This window comes from Drosophila gunungcola (genome assembly GCF_025200985.1).
Source record: "Drosophila gunungcola strain Sukarami chromosome 2R unlocalized genomic scaffold, Dgunungcola_SK_2 000030F, whole genome shotgun sequence".
Classification (NCBI taxonomy): Eukaryota; Metazoa; Arthropoda; class Insecta; order Diptera; family Drosophilidae; genus Drosophila; species Drosophila gunungcola.
In genome coordinates, this window is record NW_026453176.1 from 1,088 (window position 1) to 18,721 (window position 17,634).

The 17,634-nt window shown below is 35.3% G+C and overlaps 1 protein-coding gene across 1 annotated transcript; it reads left to right on the forward strand.

Moving 5' to 3' along the window:
- The first annotated feature begins 5,853 nt into the window (after positions 1–5,853).
- LOC128256839 (angiotensin-converting enzyme-like) lies at positions 5,854–8,576 on the forward strand. The gene is made up of 5 exons (XM_052987506.1): positions 5,854–5,859; positions 7,695–7,912; positions 7,974–8,096; positions 8,155–8,333; positions 8,391–8,576. Exons 1-5 carry the CDS (start codon positions 5,854–5,856, stop codon positions 8,399–8,401), a joined length of 537 nt encoding a protein of 178 aa, XP_052843466.1. The 3' UTR covers positions 8,402–8,576.
- Positions 8,577–17,634: the final 9,058 nt, after the last annotated feature.

Sequence of the window (17,634 nt, forward strand, 5' to 3'; positions counted from 1 at the left end):
CATCGCTGAATTCGTCATTAAATTGCCTATCAAATGGCATTCGCAGTTAAAAATTTTTCAGATTTTCAAAATTTTGAAAAAATTGATGACCCCCACCCTTATCAAAAATGCAAAAATTGGTCATCAAATGAATTTCTTCAAAAAATCGATTTTTAAAAATCTGTTTTTGCACCAAAACTTAATTTATTTTCTAAACCGATTGTGGTTGGGTAGTATAGGTCGCCAACTATACAAAACAGTCTCTCCTATGGCTGTACGTCTAATTTTGTCCAAGTTACAACGAAAAGACTCTTTCGGATTTTGTTTTTTGACAAGTCTCCAAAAACCTAAAAAAAACCCCTAAAAAATCAGTTTTTCTATCAAAACGCTGAGAAGTAATAGTCAAATGTTGGAATGTCATACATCGCTGAATTCGTCATTAAATTGCCTATCAAATGGCATTCGCAGTTAAAAATTTTTCAGATTTTCAAAATTTTGAAAAAATTGATGACCCCCACCCTTATCAAAAATGCAAAAATTGGTCATAAAATGAATTTCTTCAAAAATCGATTTTTAAAAATCTGTTTTTGCACCAAAACTTAATTTATTTTCTAAACCGATTGTGGTTGGGTAGTATAGGTCGCCAACTATACAAAACAGTCTCTCCTATGGCTGTACGTCTAATTTTGTCCAAGTTACAACGAAAAGACTCTTTCGGATTTTGTTTTTTGACATATCTCCAAAAACCTAAAAAAAACCCTAAAAAATCAGTTTTTCTATCAAAACTGCTGAGAAGTAATAGTCAAATGTTGGAATGTCATACATCGCTGAATTCGTCATTAAATTGCCTATCAAATGGCATTCGCAGTTAAAAATTTTTCAGATTTTCAAAATTTTGAAAAAATTGATGACCCCCACCCTTATCAAAAATGCAAAAATTGGTCATCAAATGAATTTCTTCAAAAAATCGATTTTTAAAAATCTGTTTTTGCACCAAAACTTAATTTATTTTCTAAACCGATTGTGGTTGGGTAGTATAGGTCGCCAACTATACAAAACAGTCTCTCCTTGGCTGTACGTCTAATTTTGTCCAAGTTACAACGAAAGACTCTTTCGGATTTTGTTTTTTGACAAGTCTCCAAAAACCTAAAAAAAACCCCTAAAAATCAGTTTTTCTATCAAAACGCTGAGAAGTAATAGTCAAATGTTGGAATGTCATACATCGCTGAATTTGTCATTAAATTGCCTATCAAATGGCATTCGCAGTTAAAAATTTTTCAGATTTTCAAAATTTTGAAAAAATTGATGACCCCCACCCTTATCAAAAATGCAAAAATTGGTCATCAAATGAATTTCTTCAAAAAATCGATTTTTAAAAATCTGTTTTTGCACCAAAACTTAATTTATTTTCTAAACCGATTGTGGTTGGGTAGTATAGGTCGCCAACTATACAAAACAGTCATCTCCTATTGGCTGTACGTCTAATTTTGTCCAAGTTACAACGAAAGGACTCTTTCGGATTTTGTTTTTTGACAAGTCTCCAAAAACCTAAAAAAAAACCCTAAAAAATCAGTTTTTCTATCAAAACGCTGAGAAGTAATAGTCAAATGTTGGAATGTCATACATCGCTGAATTGTCATTAAATTGCCTATCAAATGGCATTCGCAGTTAAAAATTTTTCAGATTTTCAAAATTTTGAAAAAATTGATGACCCCCACCCTTATCAAAAATGCAAAAATTGGTCATCAAATGAATTTCTTCAAAAAATCGATTTTTAAAAATCTGTTTTTGCACCAAAACTTAATTTATTTTTCTAAACCGATTGTGGTTAAGTAGTATAGGTCGCCAACTATACAAAACAGTCACTCCTATGGCTGTACGTCTAATTTTGTCCAAGTTACAACGAAAAGACTCTTTCGGATTTTGTTTTTTGACAAGTCTCCAAAAACCTAAAAAAAAACCCTAAAAAATCAGTTTTTCTATCAAAACGCTGAGAAGTAATAGTCAAATGTTGGAATGTCATACATCGCTGAATTCGTCATTAAATTGCCTATCAAATGGCATTCGCAGTTAAAAATTTTTCAGATTTTCAAAATTTTGAAAAAATTGATGACCCCCACCCTTATCAAAAATGCAAAAATTGGTCATCAAATGAATTTCTTCAAAAATCGATTTTTAAAAATCTGTTTTGCACCAAAACTTAATTTATTTTCTAAACCGATTGTGGTTGGGTAGTATAGGTCGCCAACTATACAAAACAGTCATCTCCTATGGCTGTACGTCTAATTTTGTCCAAGTTACAACGAAAAGACTCTTTCGGATTTTGTTTTTTGACAATCTCCAAAAACCTAAAAAAAAACCCTAAAAAATCAGTTTTTCTATCAAAATGCTGAGAAGTAATAGTCAAATGTTGGAATGTCATACATCGCTGAATTCGTCATTAAATTGCCTATCAAATGGCATTCGCAGTTAAAAATTTTTCAGATTTTCAAAATTTTGAAAAAATTGATGACCCCCACCCTTATCAAAAATGCAAAAATTGGTCATCAAATGAATTTCTTCAAAAAATCGATTTTTAAAAATCTGTTTTTGCACCAAAACTTAATTTATTTTCTAAACCGATTGTGGTTGGGTAGTATAGGTCGCCAACTATACAAAACAGTCTCTCCTTTGGCTGTACGTCTAATTTTGTCCAAGTTACAACGAAAAGACTCTTTCGGATTTTGTTTTTTGACATATCTCCAAAAACCTAAAAAAAACCCTAAAAAATCAGTTTTTCTATCAAAATGCTGAGAAGTAATAGTCAACTGTTGGAATGTCATACATCGCTGAATTCGTCATTAAATTGCCTATCAAATGGCATTCGCAGTTAAAAATTTTTCAGATTTTCAAAATTTTGAAAAAATTGATGACCCCCACCCTTATTAAAAATGCAAAAATTGGTCATCAAATGAATTTCTTCAAAAAATCGATTTTTAAAAATCTGTTTTTGCACCAAAACTTAATTTATTTTCTAAACCGATTGTGGTTGGGTAGTATAGGTCGCCAACTATACAAAACAGTCTCTCCTTTGGCTGTACGTCTAATTTTGTCCAAGTTACAACGAAAGACTCTTTCGGATTTTGTTTTTTGACATATCTCCAAAAACCTAAAAAAAACCCCTAAAAAATCAGTTTTTCTATCAAAACGCTGAGAAGTAATAGTCAAATGTTGGAATGTCATACATCGCTGAATTTGTCATTAAATTGCCTATCAAATGGCATTCGCAGTTAAAAATTTTTCAGATTTTCAAAATTTTGAAAAAATTGATGACCCCCACCCTTATCAAAAATGCAAAAATTGGTCATCAAATGAATTTCTTCAAAAAATCGATTTTTAAAAATCTGTTTTTGCACCAAAACTTAATTTATTTTCTAAACCGATTGTGGTTGGGTAGTATAGGTCGCCAACTATACAAAACAGTCTCTCCTTTGGCTGTACGTCTAATTTTGTCCAAGTTACAACGAAAGGACTCTTTCGGATTTTGTTTTTTGACAAGTCTCCAAAAACCTAAAAAAAAACCCTAAAAAATCAGTTTTTCTATCAAAACGCTGAGAAGTAATAGTCAAATGTTGGAATGTCATACATCGCTGAATTCGTCATTAAATTGCCTATCAAATGGCATTCGCAGTTAAAAATTTTTCAGATTTTCAAAATTTTGAAAAAATTGATGACCCCCACCCTTATCAAAAATGCAAAAATTGGTCATCAAATGAATTTCTTCAAAAAATCGATTTTTAAAAATCTGTTTTGCACCAAAACTTAATTTATTTTCTAAACCGATTGTGGTTGGGTAGTATAGGTCGCCAACTATACAAAACAGTCACTCCTATGGCTGTACGTCTAATTTTGTCCAAGTTACAACGAAAAGACTCTTTCGGATTTTGTTTTTTGACAATCTCCAAAAACCTAAAAAAAAACCCTAAAAAATCAGTTTTTCTATCAAAACGCTGAGAAGTAATAGTCAAATGTTGGAATGTCATACATCGCTGAATTCGTCATTAATTGCCTATCAAATGGCATTCGCAGTTAAAAATTTTTCAGATTTTCAAAATTTTGAAAAAATTGATGACCCCCACCCTTATCAAAAATGCAAAAATTGGTCATAAAATTAATTTCTTCAAAAAATCGATTTTTAAAAATCTGTTTTTGCAACAAAACTTAATTATTTTTCTAAACCGATTGTGGCTGGGTAGTATAGGTCGCCAACTATACAAAACAGTCTCTCCTTTGGCTGTACGTCTAATTTTGTCCAAGTTACAACGAAAAGACTCTTTCGGATTTGTTTTTTGACATATCCCAAAAAACCTAAAAAAAACCCCTAAAAAATCAGTTTTTCTATCAAAACGCTGAGAAGTAATTGTCAAATGTTGGAATGTCATACATCGCTGAATTTGTCATTAAATTGCCTATCAAATGGCATTCGCAGTTAAAAATTTTTCAGATTTTCAAAATTTTGAAAAAAATTTATGACCCCCACCCTTATCAAAAATGCAAAAATTGGTCATCAAATGAATTTCTTCAAAAAATCGATTTTTAAAAATCTGTTTTTGCACCAAAACTTAATTTATTTTCTAAACCGATTGTGGTTGGGTAGTATAGGTCGCCAACTATACAAAACAGTCTCTCCTTTGGCTGTACGTCTAATTTTGTCCAAGTTACAACGAAAAGACTCTTTCGGATTTTGTTTTTTGACATATCCCAAAAAACCTAAAAAAAACCCCTAAAAAATCAGTTTTTCTATCAAAACGCTGAGAAGTAATTGTCAAATGTTGGAATGTCATACATCGCTGAATTTGTCATTAAATTGCCTATCAAATGGCATTCGCAGTTAAAAATTTTTCAGATTTTCAAAATTTTGAAAAAATTGATGACCCCCACCCTTATCAAAAATGCAAAAATTGGTCATCAAATGAATTTCTTCAAAAAATCGATTTTTAAAAATCTGTTTTTGCACCAAAACTTAATTTATTTTCTAAACCGATTGTGGTTGGGTAGTATAGGTCGCCAACTATACAAAACAGTCTCTCCTTTGGCTGTACGTCTAATTTTGTCCAAGTTACAACGAAAGGACTCTTTCGGATTTTGTTTTTTGACAAGTCTCCAAAAACCTAAAAAAAACCCTAAAAAATCAGTTTTTCTATCAAAACGCTGAGAAGTAATAGTCAAATGTTGGAATGTCATACATCGCTGAATTTGTCATTAAATTGCCTATCAAATGGCATTCGCAGTTAAAAATTTTTCAGATTTTCAAAATTTTGGAAAAATTGATGACCCCCACCCTTATCAAAAATGCAAAAATTGGTCATCAAATGAATTTCTTCAAAAAATCGATTTTTAAAAATCTGTTTTTGCACCAAAACTTAATTTATTTTTCTAAACCGATTGTGGTTAAGTAGTATAGGTCGCCAACTATACAAAACAGTCACTCCTATGGCTGTACGTCTAATTTTGTCCAAGTTACAACGAAAAGACTCTTTCGGATTTTGTTTTTTGACATATCTCCAAAAACCTAAAAAAAAACCCTAAAAAATCAGTTTTTCTATCAAAACGCTGAGAAGTAATAGTCAAATGTTGGAATGTCATACATCGCTGAAACTGTCATTAAATTGCCTATCAAATGGCATTCGCAGTTAGAAATTTTTCAGATTTTCAAAATTTTGAAAAAATTGATGACCCCCACCCTTATCAAAAATGCAAAAATTGGTCATAAAATTAATTTCTTCAAGAAATCGATTTTTAAAAATCTGTTTTTGCAACAAAATATAATTTATTTTTCTAAACCGATTGTGGTTAAGTAGTATAGGTCGCCAACTTTACAAAATAGTCACTCCTATGGCTGTACGTCTAATTTTGTCCAAGTTACAACGAAAAGACTCTTTCGGATTTTGTTTTTTGACAAGTCTCCAAAAACCTAAAAAAAACCCCTAAAAAAGCAGTTTTTCTATCAAAACGCTGAGAAGTAATAGTCAAATGTTGGAATGTCATACATCGCTGAAACTGTCATTAAATTGCCTATCAAATGGCATTCGCAGTTAAAAATTTTTCAGATTTTCAAAATTTTGAAAAAATTGATGACCCCCACCCTTATCAAAAATGCAAAAATTGGTCATAAAATTAATTTCTTCAAGAAATCGATTTTTAAAAATCTGTTTTTGCAACAAAACTTAATTTATTTTTCTAAACCGATTGTGGTTAAGTAGTATAGGTCGCCAACTATACAAAACAGTCACTCCTATGGCTGTACGTCTAATTTTGTCCAAGTTACAACGAAAAGACTCTTTCGGATTTTGTTTTTTGACAAGTCTCCAAAAACCTAAAAAAAACTCTAAAAAATCAGTTATTTTATCAAAACGCTGAGAAGTAATAGTCAAATGTTGGAATGTCATACATCGCTGAATTCGTTATTAAATTGCCTATCAAATGGCATTCGCAGTTTTTCAGATTTTCAAAATTTTGAAAAAATTGATGACCCCCACCCTTATTAAAAATGCAAAAATTGGTCATAAAATTAATTTCTTCAAAAAATCGATTTTTAAAAATCTGTTTTTGCACCAAAACTTAATTTATTTTTCTAAACCGTTTGAAAAAATTGATGACCAAATTGTGTCCAAGTTACAACGAAAGGACTTGACAATTTGAAATTAAAGTGAAATTTGCTTTATTAAGCAAAATATTTTTATACCCTTGCAGAGGGTATTATAATTTCAGTCAGAAGAGACCGACCCTATAAAGTATATATATTCTTGATAAGCATTACTAGGCGAGTCGATCAAGCCATGTCCGTCTGTCCGTCTGTCCGTATGTCTGTCCGTCCGTTTCTACGCAAACTAGTCTCTCAGTTTTAAAGCTATCTGAATGAAACTTTCCCAAAAGTTGTCTTTCTATGGCAGGTAGTATATAAGTCGGATGGAGCCGGATCGGAAGACTATAGCATATAGCTCCCATAGGAACAACCGGAAAAAAATTAAAAAAAATTATAACTTTGCTGTTTTTTAATTTTTTTTTTTTAAATTATAGTAATGGTTAAATATTTCAGAATAACGATTTAAATTTCATCAAAATAGGCGACTATAGCATATAGTTCCCATAGGAACAATAAAAATATAAAAAAAAACTAAAAAAATATGTAACTTTTTTATTTTTTAATATTTTTAAAAATTCTTTTTGATTAATTAATAATTTGACATTTCAGAATTACGCTTTTATTTTATTAAAATCGGAAAAAGATATCATATAGCTGCTATAGGAACTATCAAAAAAACTTCAAATAGCTTCAATGTAAACATACACGCAAGTCAATCATAATTTTAATGTTTTCAAGAATATTTAATTTTTGCAATAGCTGCAAGGGTATATGAACTTCGGCTTGCCGAAGTTTGCTTCCTTTCTTGTTTAAATTCAGTTCCTACAATTTTTTGGTTATTTAATCGGTGGATTGCATAAAAAATAATTAACACTAACTTTAAAACTAATAAGTATTATATCTTTAAAGCAAAGTATTTTATGCAGAAGATTTGCTTTTATGTCATGTAACTTTAACATTCTAGGCTTATAAAAAGAGAACCCCTTAATCATTTTAAAACAATTATTAAATTAATGAACTATTTGTTATATTGCTAATATTTAAAGGAGCTATGGAATACAATCACATTTTAAATTGTCTTTAATTTCAGGCAATCCACACGATTCTTAGCATTCCACTGTACTATGTGCACACCAAGGTGATGCATGACCTTCTTAACGATACAGTGGACATGGACACTGTGAATAAACACTACTGGCGACTGATGGAGCAACATGCCGGAATTGAACCACCCTTGGATCGGTCGGAAGGGGCCATAGATTTTCCCTACAAATTCTACGTGAACATTGACCAGAGCTTCCAGACTCAGTGAGTATCATTTACTTTGCAGCCAAAACGAAAGTATTTAATTTCCAATTTTATATTTTAGGAAATTCATTTCCGAGATTCTGGGATATCAGATCTATCGCGAGTTTTGCAAGAAGAGTTACAGCAGGGGACCGCTGCACAACTGCGATTTCTACGGCAGTCTGGCCGTGGGCAACGATTTAAAGTGAGTTTTTAAGATTCCGTTAAGACTTAAATACAACGACAGCTTCTTGTTTTCCCAGATCCATGATGTCCTTAGGTTCTACCAAGCCCTGGAAAGAAGTTCTTGGTAAAATACTGCCCAATAATAATGGACTTAGTAGCCTGGCGCTGTTGGAATACTATCAGCCCGTTCTGGATTGGCTTAAAAAGTATAATAAGGACGCAAATTCCAAAATTGGATGGACTGCCACCAAGAAAAGTAAATTTTAATACTTTTAAAGGTTTACATTTTATACTAATTTTTTTTTTTTTACAGAAATTGTTTAGTTTGCGTACAAAAAATATCCATATACTGTTGCCGAATTTGGAAAAGCTCCTTATATTAAAATAATTGCCAACTATTTTTGAATTGAATTTGAATTTTTGAATTTGAATTTGAATTTGTAACTGCTTAAATAAAAGCATTTTGCAACACTGCCGCGAATCGGTTTAATCAATGAAACGGTTATTAATAATCGGTTGTCTCATTCGCACTTACTTTATCTTGTATGGTGGTGGCTAGATGCGCGAAAGACTGAGTTAGAGGGAGATGGAAGTAGGAACTACTTGGCGCAAAAACCATTGGATTCAAATTTTATGTGCACCAAATAACAGTTGAATATCATATATTACTAACATTTATTTGTGGCCAGTAAAGTAAAGTTACCACTTAAAGGTAATTCAAAGAAAGCTTATTTGAATATGTTCTGCTTTGGTTTAATATAATTATCATTGATTGGCGGGCACTAAAGGAAAATTAAAAAAAAGTGGAACTAAACAAAGACTGAAACATAAGATTGTTTTGTTTTTTGACAAAAGCCGTTTTGTTCCTAATCTATTCTTAAGATTTTGAGAATTTCCCAACTCTCTACCAGTCAGGCGGGAAATCGGTTCCGGCTGCGGGCAGCATCGACTTTTCCTTTTAGTTTCCATCGTGTTTTACCACAAATAATCGGTGGCGCCTGCGTTGCAACCTCCAAGAGTCCAAGAGCCCTCGAAATGTTGCTTTGTCTGCGTTAAAGTGTCGCAACCCGAAGCCAAAAGCCTGTCCTCCGGTTTGAAGTCCATCCAAGCGCACCGCAGCTAGTTGTGCGTTCGCCGCTTGATTGCATCCACCGGCCACTGGCCACATCCACCGACAACCTCCACATCCGACTGAGCCACTCGTGCGGTGGTTGTCACCAGACTAGATGACGATCAGTATTTTGCCCACGTCACAGATACACTTCCCTTAACCCTGCTGGGCATACCAACGAAACTGGTTATCACTTTTAGCTTACGAATATTAAAAAATAAATTTACTTTTTATGAAATGGCATTCAAAATTAATGGCTATACCTACAGAATATTTGATCTTATGTTATTTAACTAATATATTTTACATTTTCAAATTGAAGTAGTAGTAGTAATGGGTTTTTTGTTTATAAATGGTAGTAATGGGTTTTTTATTTATATATAAAGATTGTTTATAAATATATTTGGCGGCTATTATAATAAAATAAAAATATGTACAATAGACTTGATTTATTATGAATATTGTTCAAATTATTATGTATTATTTTAAGTGTATATAATAAATTGATTGTTATTTAAATACGAATATTATGAATTCAATTATTTTAAAAATAAATTAGAATAGGTTAAAGTTTGCGTTTACTTTCCGTTTCTTACCAAAATATATAATAATTTACCTACAAGTTTTTAAGGTTTCGGGTTTCCAGGCTAAAATCTTTTTAAATCAATTCTGTAGTGTTATAATTTTCAAATGTTTTTGTCTTGGTCTCTAAGAAGGGGTTTGTTTATTTATTATTATAAAATATTAGGGTACAACCCATTGGGCTTTTAGCTAAGATGCCGGATTTGGCAACTTTCAGCTGCCACGCTTCACTCGCTCTGCGACTGGCGAAAGGTCAGCGGTTCTGCCTGCTTCCAAGCGGTGGTCATTAGCCAAGACAGAGTCGAAGCCCAACGAATTGTGGAGCAATCGCGGGCGGCAAGGTCGTTGGCTGGCCACCGCCATCGCCATCGTCATCACCATTGCCATCGCCTCCCCTTGTGGGCATCCCGTCAGCGGGCGTTCCTCATTTAGTTGGACGAGTGCTTTTCCCTCGACTGGATTTCCTTTTCGCTTTCGAGTGGGGGCGTCCGCGGCAAATGAGCAAATTCATTGCGTGCCGCCTGCTTGGCTGTCAGTTGGCGAGTCTTTCGACTGCCGTCTGCCTGCTGCCTGCTGCCTTCTGCTAATTGCGCCAAATTGCGGTGGTCGCGCATTCAATGTGGAATGAATGGCCGTGAAATTGAATCATTTCCAGCTGCAGCAGAAGCAGGGACAGCACACTCGACTCGGATCCGCATCCGAATACGAATCCGAATCCAACTTTGACATGGCACGCCACCCGTCCGTCCCCAAAACGGAGTTGAGTGAAAGGCACCCACGCCGTCATCCAGGTATTTCGCTTGCCTTTATGCAAGCAGTTACCTAAACCAACAAGAACTCACAGCCGATACTTGATATGCTCTTTTCAAAATAATTAATTAATTAATTTTTATTTTCATTAAATTGCTTTCAATCTTCTTAGATTTGGTGCCTCCATAAAGTCACAGAAAATCATTTTTAAATTTCTTAAAGTCGTCCAAATCTTAAAAAAGTTTAAAAGTTTACTTATCTGAAAATTGTGATAATTAAGACACGAAATTGAGCTATGAAAAAGTTTTGTATTGTTCAAGACGTTTATATCTTTAAAAATATTATGTTTTTTTTTGTTAACATGATGGTGAACAATTTTCAACACTTAGAAAGAGGAAAGCTTAATTTTCATATATTAAAAACATATTGTTTATAACATATATTTTATTTTTTTTTATTTTTATTTTAATTTTTGTGATGCTCAAACCAAGCGAAATTTCACAAACCAATATATATTATATATATAATTATTTCTGGCTTTGAAAATGTATTCGTATTTAATTACAGCATCTTGCCATTTAGCGTTGCAAATCTCCGGCTCAAATTGGCACAGCCCCTTCTGGGAGAGTATAAAAACTTAAGTGTCCAAATTATGCATAGATATACGGGTATGGGAATGCTGTGTGGACGGAGAAAAGAGCTGAAACGGAAACCGCAAAGGGAAAACAAGTAAAATGAAATTTGCATGTCGATGTCAGACAATTTGGTGAACTTTTTTAAATTGCCCATCAGCAGATGCATTCACATCAGCATTAACCCAAAAAGTAAATCCCCATATATGAGCACTCGTTAACAAGTTCGGTACATGTGTAGGGGTATGTGAGTGTTATACGCGAATCTTGTTTACATATTCATCAGGCACGTTGGTGGCAAATATTTAAACAAACGAACGAGTGAGCAAATATAAACGAAATTCGGCTTAAGTCCAGCACAAAAGAGCGTTGAATTAGAGGTGAATAGTTTTAGCATATTGTGTGAGCGGGGATTGGGAGCATGGGAGCAGGGAATAAGACCCACAAATGGCTTTGTTACGTGAGCCCATTGTCAAGTTCAGATTGGCAAAAGACCAAAAGACAAAACAATAGAGCAAAAGGGGGCTTATGAGGAGGATCTGTTAAAAAAAAACTCGGAGAAATCGTTGAGGTCAAGGAAGTGTGAGGTATTAAACTTACCTATTTAATTATAATATCAAAACAATTTTTACTTTCAATGACTTAATTGATTTTTATATATTTGTTTTCGTCAGTTAAATGCTAGATCTAGAAAAAATTTTGGTTTAAACACCTACCTTTCATTATTAATTTAATACACTTTATTCCTTGAAGATATCGATTAAAAGTATTTAATTTTTTCATTCGCTTAGCAGTGAAGAAATTGGGTTTTAAAAATAGCGAACAAGTAGTCATAGTTGTCCTCTTAATGTGTTCCAGAAATTTATAGACGAAAGTGTAAATCTAGTTTTTAGCCAAGGTTAATTCCCCTCATGAGGCTTTGCTCATCGATTACTTGAGTCCTGCTGTATGGTAATTATAATTCGGCTCCAACTTTCATAACGATTGCGGACGATGAGTTGAAATAGCAGGCTGTTGCAGAAAGATCAGCTCGGGCCGAGCTCAGCTGAGGAAGAAACTGCAGATCACCATCAACGTCACGCGCTCGCGCAAAAATTATGATTATTTGACGAAATCCCATGTTGAGTCTTATCCAGCTGCCGCAGCGTGGCGCCCCAAAAAAGATGAAAAACAAAAAAAAATGGGAAAAAGGAAAACGAAAACGAAAACGAAAAGAGGGAAAAACAGAAGAAGCAATCAGCCATAACAAACCAAGCAAGTATCCATCCATCCATCCATCCATCCATTCGAGAGCTGACCCCAAGCAATTAAGAAATTATGTATATTATGACGCGCGCTGTGATGATGGCAGCGCAGTCGAATAAAAAGCAATAAAATGTTACAGCAACAAATGCGAGTGTCGGCTGAGCATTATGTATACGCACCGCTGGACGCTGGAAGCTGGCGGGCCCTGCAGGCGGTTGGCTTTGCTCTATTCACTGCGGTAACCTTTCTTCGGTGCGACTACAATAACATAATTATCATTTGTTGCATCTCTTTTTCGGGGCCGGGGGATCATTATCCGCACCGCACGCCGAATATTGTTCAGAATGTACGAGTATTTATCATGGAAATGAGGGAGCTTACGCTTCCTGCAAAAACAAAAGACTCAAGACACGAACCTCAATCCGGGGTCGTCTTGGCCACGTTTTGACTTACGTAAGCGCGTGCTCGCCTTAAATTAAAGTCCACAATCACGCAGCGACGACAGGGGTCAAAAAAAAGTAAAGAAGAGAGAGAGAGAGGTGGGATCGAACGGGATGGATGGATGGCCTGCTGTGTAGGTGGAGAAATTATGTTGACATCATCGCCAAAAAATGGCCAAAGAGCGAGCGGCGATCGGGCAGCGGGCGCCTCTTGAAAAGCCCAAAAAAATAATTTTACTTTCCTTTTCGTTGCGGCGAACGCGCTGACTTGTTTTACTTTTTAATGATTACCTACTCTTTTTTTTTTGCTTTGCCAACATCTCCGAATCTATTTTTGGATTTTTGGCTTGTGCCACTTCAAAAAAACTGATTGCACTTTGATGCCAAAGAGACAGATGGGTTCCGTTCAGCCTCCGGTCGGACTAAATTTCCAATCGCCTGGCAGCCTGCAACTGGAGTTGCCTCCATTAAGTGGAGGCATTAGCAGGCTAACTGATCGATCGATCGATCCACAGATCGAGCGATGAAGTGAGCGGCTGCTGCAATAAGGAAACGTCTATTTATGAAAAGCTCTTCGAATGAAAGTCACCAGCGCTTGCCGTTTTGAATTATATTTTAATAGGCCAAAAGTCAATTTCCTGGCCCGCTGCCAAAAACGGTTGTTTGTTCGCCGATTGCTGTAAACGGTCCAATTTTATTGCCAATTTTGCGCCTTATGAAATATCTGGCATTGTCATGAAGCGCATGGAGCAATTTTCTAGGTCGCTCATCGGTACACATACGATGCTTACGAAATGTGTGATCTCTCCCACGCACTAATGTGCAAATTAAACGCATTTCCAAATGGCTTTGCATATATCATCTGCCAGGCAATTACGTTAACTCAACATAATTTCTTGCACTTTACTTTGATGGGCCTTTTAGCCTGCTCAGCGAGCGGTTAGTGGATGGTCTTGCCTGGTCCCGCATTCGTCATGTGGTATTTCTTGTCATATTTCAAAAGGAAAATACACCGAAACACCCCCGGTTACGCATGCCCCCCATCGAAGTCGGCGTGTTGGGTTGTATAAGCCTCGCTCTTCCCGCATGTGACACAAAAATGTGAAAAAGCTCTGCCAAGACAATTGTGTAATTAGCGAAAAGAAAGAAACCAGAAAGAGTCGCGATAGAGGGAGCAGCAGACAAAAAGATCTAAACGCCTATTCATACCGTCGCACATTGCCAGCTCTACGATCCCCCGTCAATTGTTTGCAGATGTCATTCGGTAATCCCAATCGAGGAAAGCCGCAGCTGCTGGCTTGAACTTCTTCTGTTTCCTCTTCATTTTTTCGACTACCGCATCTAAAATTGATTTATGGCTTTTCTGGTGTTTTATTTCTGGCTACTCTTCAGAAAGTGTATTGCACAACTTGGGGACTTATTAAATGAAACAATGGAAGTTTATCCATTGTGCCTTTGATATCCACTTTATATAAAAGTTTTAAATAGCCATTTGATTAATTTAAGTTCACAATTGTTAACACATTTCATGTTATTGAATGTTGGAAACGGTTAACCAACTGAACAATTTAAAATGGTAGTTGAACACCCAATAATTTATTTTTTACTGATACACAAACCAAATTATTAAAATTATTGTACAATGTACCTTTTCAACTGAACAATTTAATTTTTTTATTGATATTCAAAAAAAATTATTAAAAAAACAATAAAAGCATGTTGAACCCAAAAACTTAATGTTTTATGATCTTAGCTTCTTATTATACAATTCAACACACTTTTATTTGTTGGTAATTTGGTGGTTGCAAACCCACTCTTTCGTAATGAAGAGCATTTAAGATTCGTTAATTTTGTTTTTGCACTTTTACACCACAGCTCACTAATTGCCGCGAATTTCGCGATCGAATTTGGCTCGTGGCACAGACCCTACAACCATTGACTTTATGACTGCCTGGCAGTGGGATACACATATGTTCGTATTGTGTATATATGTGATTGACGGATCAGCTCTGTTTTCGACATCTCGAGTCAGGAATGGAAAGTTTTTAATATCCTAGCCACGCGTCTCTGGCAATATCCCCCTTGCCTGCATTCATTTCGGCTTTCCGCTCGGTTGTTTAGCTGTTCTGGTATTTATTATATGTTCCAACTGAACCGACATTTGCTAATGGGCTAACTAAATATTGGCAATTTGTCAAGCTTTGCTAATCGAATTAGAAGGTGTTATTGATAATCGTTAGCAACGATCGAATGGTGGTGCTAAATTCGCTTAAACAAAAGTTAGATTAGATCAGTCAGGGCCTCATTGTTCTTGGACTTGCAAATGGATTTGGGGGTGCTAAAATCGATCACGGGTTTGGTAAAATTCACAAAACCATTAGAGAAAAAAAAGAAATCAATTAATTGGCTATATTCGAATTTCACAATAAAAAAAAATACATAAAATCAGTTTATAACCATGAACTTACACTTCGTTTAACGGAACCCCACCACCCACAAAAGCCCTGGATTGCTAAAAGTTTATGATTTTATTATTATATTGTCTAGGAAGTATTCAGTGTAATAATTTGTTTTCGAACGGGCAAACCAAATTTTTTATTTAATGGTCATAAAACACATTACTACACCCACCAAAAATAATTAAAGTTTAGTTTTAATCAGATTTCTTGAAAATAAACTACAGACAGTTTTAAAGTTTAAATATTAATTCAATACTTAATAATATAACTTTTTAGTTTCATTTCTATACCAAAGAGTCTAACACTGTAGTCTCAGACCTTATTTGTAAATTTGTTTTAAAATAAAACTTTTGCGGTAACAAATTTTAAATTTTTTATATTTATATATATATTTTAGTTTATATAGCAATTTTGTTTGTGTATACATATCCTACTGTTAACTATCAAATACATTCATTTTCCGGTCTGCATACTGATTAGATTATAGCGATCATCGGCCATTAAAGGAAGAGGCGCAGATTAGTGCCCGTATCTCGTTTTATGGCTCAGGAAGAGGCATCTGGTGGCGCTGGTGACGTAGTCAGGGGCTCGCTGGGCTGCGTCCATTATATCACCTCTGGGTGAAAGTGATGATGGCATTCGCGAGGCCTCCGCGCCGATACTCGTTTGCGAATATTTTCCTGTATGTGGCACACAGGGTGTGCTCGCACTCCAGCGGATACACCCCGCAACACCCTGTTGGTTCAAATATATGCTAATGCCGCAGTTTTTGCCCGCAAACATTTTTTTTCAATTATCGATTTTTGCTTGCCATTTTCTTCAGAGGTGTGTGGAAAGGCACTGCGACTTCCTCATTGCTGATGTTGGTTTTTTGCGATGCTTCAGTTGCTGCTGATTTCTGCCAGGCACTGTAGTGTGGGGAGAGAAATCGCGCCGGCGAATTCCAAACACCAAACCAAATGCCTGTCATCGATTAATGAATATTCATAATTTTGGACAGGCCAAAAAGCCAAAAGCTGCGGCTGCCCCTTGGAAATTGTGCCACACGAAATTAAGAGCAATTGCTACTCGAATTTGCGGTTGTTGGTTGATGATTGCTGGCTGCTGGCTGCCAGCAGCATAAGCAGCAGCAGAAGCAGCAGCAGAAGCAGCGGCGGTGGTTGAGAGTGTATGCAAATATTTGCCCTGGCCGCAAAAAATTAAAACACGAAATGGAAAGAGCAAAGAGCCAAACACTTTCCAACTGTCGCAAGCATCCGCCAGCAGCTGGCGTTGGAGTTGAAGCGTTCACGCGGCACAGCACCCGCACCATTCCCAATCCCAATCCCAGTCCGAAGCCCCAGCTTCACCCCAATCCCCATCCCAATGCCAATGCCGATGCCAATGCCCATGCCCATGCCCCACAGCTACATAACACAGAAAACATTTTTTGTACTTTGCACTGCACTTTAAATTGATAGCTAGTTCAAATCATAAAATTGTATTTTGTGTTCCCCAACTAATGTGTTTTTTTTTGTTTATTTAAAAAGAATTACAAATAAGTTCAATAAGCTTAATGCCTTTCCATTTTAATTTATATTAATTCTTAACATTAAATTTATATTTAATACAAGAAAGAAAAATGCATATTGAATATTCAATTTTAATTTAAGAAATCTTATTGAAATCGATTTATTTTGATCTATATTTAAGGGTAATGAATAATTTTATATTGGAAATTTAAGAAAAATGCTTTTAATTTAATTTGAATTGCAAAAGCAAAAGATCAAGATTTAAAAAATTACATTGTAAAACGAAAAACAAATAAATTACGTTAATAAATATTGTTTACCTGTTTTTATTTGGTTTTTTTCTCCATATTTTCTGCTTTGGGTAATTTTATTTCTGTCTGTGCATTTGCGCAATGACAGCGACTGCAGATACAGATGAAGAAATGCTGCCGCAGCCGCTGCTCCTTTCACTTTCAGTTCGTGTGCGAATCGAGAGCAAAACGGACTCTTAGCTCCGCTAAATAGCAAGGGGCAGTAATCAAGAGTAAATAGAAGAAATCCGTCAAAAAAGCCGATGCCGGATGAATCATCATCATCTGAAAGCAGCAGCGGATGCTGTGTTTTGACCGTCTTGCGGTTTTCCAAAGGCCATTCCGCTGGCATGGGCGACACAAAAATCATCACATGCCATCCGTCGCTTTTTTGGTATCGGGTAAAACCCGTACCACCCCGATTTAAGATCAAGGCTTCCCCGTCCAGCCTTGACGTTGAATTGTTAAGTATCCACTGTACGGGCTTGAACGCTCGAGTGGCACAAACAGATAACAGATGAACCATTGTGGGGGGCG

Coding starts and splice junctions, on each gene's coding strand:
- LOC128256839 (XM_052987506.1), top strand. Junction 7,913..7,973: donor GACCAGAGCTTCCAGACTCA/GTGAGTATCATT, acceptor TTTATATTTTAG/GAAATTCATTTCCGAGATTC. Junction 8,097..8,154: donor GCCGTGGGCAACGATTTAAA/GTGAGTTTTTAA, acceptor TTGTTTTCCCAG/ATCCATGATGTCCTTAGGTT.